The sequence below is a fragment of the Protobothrops mucrosquamatus genome, unplaced genomic scaffold, assembly GCF_001527695.2.
Source record: "Protobothrops mucrosquamatus isolate PMUCROS unplaced genomic scaffold, P.Mucros_1.0 scaffold59, whole genome shotgun sequence".
NCBI lineage: Eukaryota > Metazoa > Chordata > Lepidosauria > Squamata > Viperidae > Protobothrops > Protobothrops mucrosquamatus.
This window is the reverse complement of record NW_015386438.1, coordinates 1,829,181-1,834,671: the sequence shown is the minus strand read 5'-3', so window position 1 is coordinate 1,834,671 and position 5,491 is coordinate 1,829,181. Positions and strand designations below refer to the sequence as shown.

At 43.5% G+C, this 5,491-nt stretch overlaps 1 protein-coding gene across 1 annotated transcript in view; it reads right to left on the bottom strand.

The window, feature by feature from the left end:
• Window positions 1-245: 245 nt before the first annotated feature.
• LOC107283950 (collagen alpha-3(IX) chain-like) overlaps window positions 246-5,491 on the bottom strand; it is a gene marked incomplete at its 3' end in the record, with an annotated part of 16,453 nt that continues 11,207 nt past the window's right edge. The window contains exons 6-10 of the mRNA XM_015811938.1: window positions 5,291-5,344; window positions 3,265-3,309; window positions 740-793; window positions 546-599; window positions 246-383 (exon numbers count right to left, since the gene is read on the bottom strand). Of these exons, the coding sequence (XP_015667424.1) occupies window positions 246-383; window positions 546-599; window positions 740-793; window positions 3,265-3,309; window positions 5,291-5,344 (345 nt within the window). The remainder of the gene's footprint in view (window positions 384-545; window positions 600-739; window positions 794-3,264; window positions 3,310-5,290; window positions 5,345-5,491) is intronic.

Genomic DNA, 5,491 nt, shown 5'->3' with positions numbered 1-5,491 from the left:
GATGGGTGACCCAAGTGGGGAATTTTTTTATGCGAAAAACCCAGAGCCAGCTTCGCTTCTTCTGTGCCTGTATGGATCTATCAGTAAAGTTATACTCTTGGTAAAATAACGTCCCAGGAGTTTCTTTTGCTCCATATGCCAACAGGACAGTTGACAGCACCTTTAAGACTTGTGGACTTCAACTCCCAGAATTCCCCACCCCGAGCTAGAATAACAGAATAATTGCAAATCTGACTGTGTTATACCTCCTCTTCCATATATTTCATTGAATTAGGGAGGTGCTCCCATATGATATCTGGATCTTTTATTCTTAAAAATTCTTTCATCCCTTGTTGTCTTGGCAACAGAGCTTGCACATCAATGTCAAAGTCATCTTCCTTAGCCTATAATTATAGGCTCTAATCACCTTGGAACAGAAATCTAACTTTTTTACGATCACCAAGCCCACAGATGGAGCTTCTAGAATTCTGGTTCAGGTTTTTTTTTTGAGTGCCATAATGGTGGGTTTGGGTCTTACAAATGGAATAATTAGAGCAGTTACTTACAGGAGAGCCTCTTGGACCAGGTTGACCTCCCTCACCAGGGATACCTTGATTTCCCTAGAAAGAGAAATGCAAAATTGCCGATTCTGTGTTGCCTAAGAGGATAATCAAAATGTAACTTGTGATATGATGACAGCTTAAATGCATCACTAGAGATAGAGAAAGAGATATTGAACCAATAGTGGAGAGATACTTACAGGTACACCTGGTTCTCCTGAAGGACCAGACTCTCCCATTTCTCCAGGGCTTCCCTTTGGGAAAAAGAGGAAGGAAAAAAGAATGAATGAATGAATGAATGAATGAATGAATGAATGAAAAATGAATGAATGAATTGAAATAAAATGAATGAATGAGTTGAAGGAAAGTAAGTGAATGAATGAATGAATGAATGAATGAATGAATTGAATGAATATAAAATGAAGGAAGGAAAATGAATGAATGAACTGAAGGAATATAAAAATGAAGGAAGGAAAATGAATGAATGAATTGAAGGAAAATGAAAAATGAATGAATGCATCAATGAACTGAAGGAAAATGAATGCATGAATGAATTGATGGAGATGTTGAAATTGACTATTTTGGTTATTTTAAGATTTTGTTTAGATTCATTTTTAAACTAGAGATTATTTTTTATAATTTTGCTTTATAATAACGGATACGTAGTTTTGAATGAATGATTGATAAATAGATTTAAGATTGTAGAAATATTGTACATGTTGTTAAGCTTAGAGTTACATATCGGTTATGTTACGTTTAACCTACAATGAGGGATTACCTGATTATATATTTGTATCTGCATTGAGAAAAGTTGGAAGCTTTTCTTTTTTCATTTTTTTTGTTTATCTTGGCCAATAAAGAATTCCATTCTATTCTTGTTTTCTTTCTCTTTTCACATTTTACCCCTTTTGATTCCCTTTCCCCCTTTTTCGGTTATTTTGTATTTTATCTTGTTCTGAAATTTAATAAAGTTGTTTAAAATGGAAAAGGAAAAATCACCCACATGTCTCAAATCAGTTACTTTTTTTTCACCTACCTAGAAGACCCCAGGTATGGTGGAATCTCCAGCTAGACTGGAGGGCGGTGTCAAGAGGGGAATGAGCTTAGAATCCTTGCATTGCAGAAAGCGGCCCAAGCCTGACCTCCCACAGAATCCCTGAAGTTTTATCTGACTGTTCCCAAGGGAATGCAGACACTCTGGCGAAATTCTTGCAACATAGTTGACTAGTAATAAAGTTTCCGATTGAGACTATCCACGAGTGGTTCTCATTGCTTGCTTCTGACACTAGTGGATGTCTTTTCAAAGCTTCCATGTATCTCTTGAATTGATGAGTGGGCAATCTGAATCTCCAGAGCCATCTGTTGATTCCCTAAACCACTTTTATACATTCCTCCCAAGCAAGTTCCAACCACAACTGCTGAAAATCTGCGCCAGGGGTTCGCATTATGTTGAAGTGGGGATTAGAAGGAAAAAAGTAGTGTTAAGTATTAGCAAAAAATGAATTGTAAAAAAAACTGGGCACAAGCAAAATTTTCCAATTGCACCAATATTATTCAGCTCATTCCCACATGCAACATACCCCACTGACTTTTGCACTGTTGTTCTGACCCAGACCAGCCGGTGTTCTGTCTGGGTCAGAACAGTAAATTGATGTTGGATTTTCCCCTCTTCTGCCCAAGCGTCACATGGTGGGATGATTATGGGATCTCCAGCCGTGTGGCTGGATGCCATGAACAAGATGAACAAAGAGCCCCCATGTGGCTAGTGTCCAGGAAGTCTCTCAATGCCCTTTAGAAACTCCTCCCACTGACCTATTACTAACATACTGATACGTGCTCTCTAGTTAGGGTTACATAGAGCTATACGAGGTTACATAGAGCTATACGGTTCAGAATAACTGTTCCTCACACTTATTGTACCCTTCACCATTTACAGGAGTTAAAAGTGGCCTCTGACTTAATTCAGTTCATACTCTGAAGAATCAGATTATTCTAGGTACCAATTCAAGATGCCGGTTGTCATCTTTAAAGCCCTACATGGCCGTTGGCCAGGTTATTTGACGGATCATCTTTTCACAGTTATATCTACCCAATCCACCAGAGTGGGGAGGCAGGGTATGTTATGGGCCCCCCTCAATTAAGGAGGTCCCTCTAGTGAGACCCAGAAGAAGGGCCTTCCCTGTGATGGTTCCCTCCCTGTGGAACATCATTCCTGTGAACGTCTTTGGAGATTCTCAGTCGTCCAGGTCATGGTTGTCCCAAAGGTGCTTTTTCAGGAGGCAACTGGACTTTCTTGTTTTTCTATGAAGATGTTGCGCTTCTCATCCAAGAAGCTTCTTCAGCTCTGACTAGATCCTTCCATTCCCCACCATCTAGTCAGAGCTGAAGAAGCTTCTTGGATGAGAAGCGAAACATCTTCAAAGAAAAACAAGGAAATCCAGTTGCCTCTTGGAAAAAAAGCATCTTTGGGACATTCCTGTGGACATAAGTTTGGCCCCCACCTTGACACTCTTTCAAAAGGCCCTGAAGGCATGGTTCTGCCAGCAAGCCTGGAGCCCCAGGGTGATATGGGGCCCATCAACAATTTGATATGGTTGTTGTCACCAGGGGTGTAGGCATTCATTGGGTTTTGCAATGGGGTTTTATTTCAGTAAGCCATCATGAGTGAGTTGGGCAGCCATGCAAATTTTGTTATTATAATAAAAATATAGCACAATTTACTTACAGGTTGGCCTTTTTCTCCTTTAGTGCCCATGTTTCCAGGTAGTCCCTGATAGGGGAAAAAGGGGTCACTAATATTGAAAAACAGAGTCAATAAATACATGTATGATGTCTTCTTCCTAATGTTCTGTCCCAGCCTACGTACGTCCTTGTTACTTCACAAAGACAGCCCCTCTTTTAACAGGAGACTGGAAAATTAACCCTTTTTATTTGAGTTACAGACCTGATAATTGTCCCAGAAAACAAAAGCAACAGATAGACCAGTGGTGGCGAACCTATGGCATGGGTGCCAGAGGCGGCGCTCAGAGCCCTCTCTGTGGGCACGCCTGCTGCCGCCGCCACCAGCTCGCACAGGTCCATTAGGCCACCGCTGGCGCCCAGAGTGCCAATCCCATCCAGCACAAAGGAGGCGAAGCAGCTGGCTAGCAAGCTCAAGTAGAAGCGGTAGAGCGCACCCCCATGCGCTCGCTGGCCTCTGTGTGCAGGGGCTGGTGGTGTCAGGCAGCAGCCTCCCCTGCCTCACCTTGCCCCGCAGCAATGGCATCCCCGCCCTACCCCCTGCCTCACCCCGCAGGATGCGCCACCCACCAGAGGCCCCTTGGATCTCCCCCAATCCTGCCCAGCCCCCACAGGAATCCCCCCCACGAGCAACATCAAGGTGGCCACACCCACCCTGGCCACGCCCACTCAGTCTGCCATGACCACCGCAGCCACGCCCACGCCCACCCCACCCCCGAGGACACCACAATGCTGACGCGTCCCTGGCACTTTGCGATACATAAGTGGGTTTTGGGTTGCGGTTTGGGCACTTGGTCTCTAAAAGGTTCGCCATCACTGAGATAGACCATGATCTCTTGACACTGAAGTTCTTTGCAAACAGTTGCCTCCAGCAACCAGCCCTGCCCACACATTCCCTTTTTGTTACACAGCCCCCAAGGTGTGGGTTCTCACTGCTTTCTCCTCTTCGGCCAAGAAATTCCAGTTGCCTTTTGAAAAAGCACTTTTGGGACCCAAGCCCTCTAAATTCCTCAGCCAATGCAGATTGTGAGGGATGATGGAAATCTAATATATTTGTTGGGCACCAGGCTGGGGGAGATTGTTCCATCAGCTCCAGCTCTCATTTCCTTCCTCCTTTCTACACGATTATGGGAGCCCACCCAGGATTGGATGTTCTCCTGGGATTCCTGCACAGTCCTTCACAAAGCAGGAGGATGGAGTAGGACTCAAAGAAATAAGCAAGTGGAAATGCTCTCTGGATGTAATCATATGTTGTAGGATAGGATCCTCTCTTCCTACAGCTGGACGTTGATTAAAAAACTAGCTGTACCCGGCCACGCGTTGCTGTGGCTCAGTCTGGTAAAAGCGTGTGTTGCTTTTACGTCCAACAGATGGCGCTGTTTTTCAAAAAAGCATGTTTTTACCTGTCACAGGTGTGACATCTATATAACATAGGTATATAAAAACACGCGCGTATTCGAATGCAACGTTGTGTCACAATTTCAAAGCAATCGGTGAAGAACTTTCGGAGATTTAAGATTTTGAACAAACAAACATTTACATTTTTATTTATATAAATAATAATGTAATAATATATAACAGGGGTAGTCAAACTTGGCTCTTTTATGACTCGTGGACTTCAACTCCCAGAATTCCACGAGTCATAAAAGAGCCAAGGTTGACTACCCCTGATATATAAGAAGATAGAACGGGGTGGGAATGAAAAAAATCACCATGGGCAATTGCCAGGTTTTTAGGTCCCTGGAAATCAGTAGAGCAGTGTTTCTCACCCTTGGCAGCTTGAAGAGGTGTGGACTTCAATTTCCAGAAGTCCCCAGCCAGCATGGGGAATTCTGGGAGTTGAAGTCCACACCTCTTCCAGCTGCCAAGAGGGAGAAACACACTGCAGTAGAGGATACCAATCTCTCTGCAGAATAGTTTCTTTGACCTCTTAACAGGTCGGAGATGTATCAGGAGAAGGTGCAAATCACCCTGAGATATGTTTGATCTCAATTTCATGGAAGAAAACTTACAGGGAGTCCGTGAGGGCCTTTCTCTCCAGGAGCACCAGAATGACCAGCAGCGCCCTAAGAATGTCAAGAAATTATGATATGTAAATTTCTGATGACTACTAAGGACAATATTAAGAGTTTGCTTTAATAGTATGGAAACCCATTCTCCTATTTTTAATAAGGCTTCTTCCCTCCTTCCCATTTCCTTCCTCCCTCCCTCCC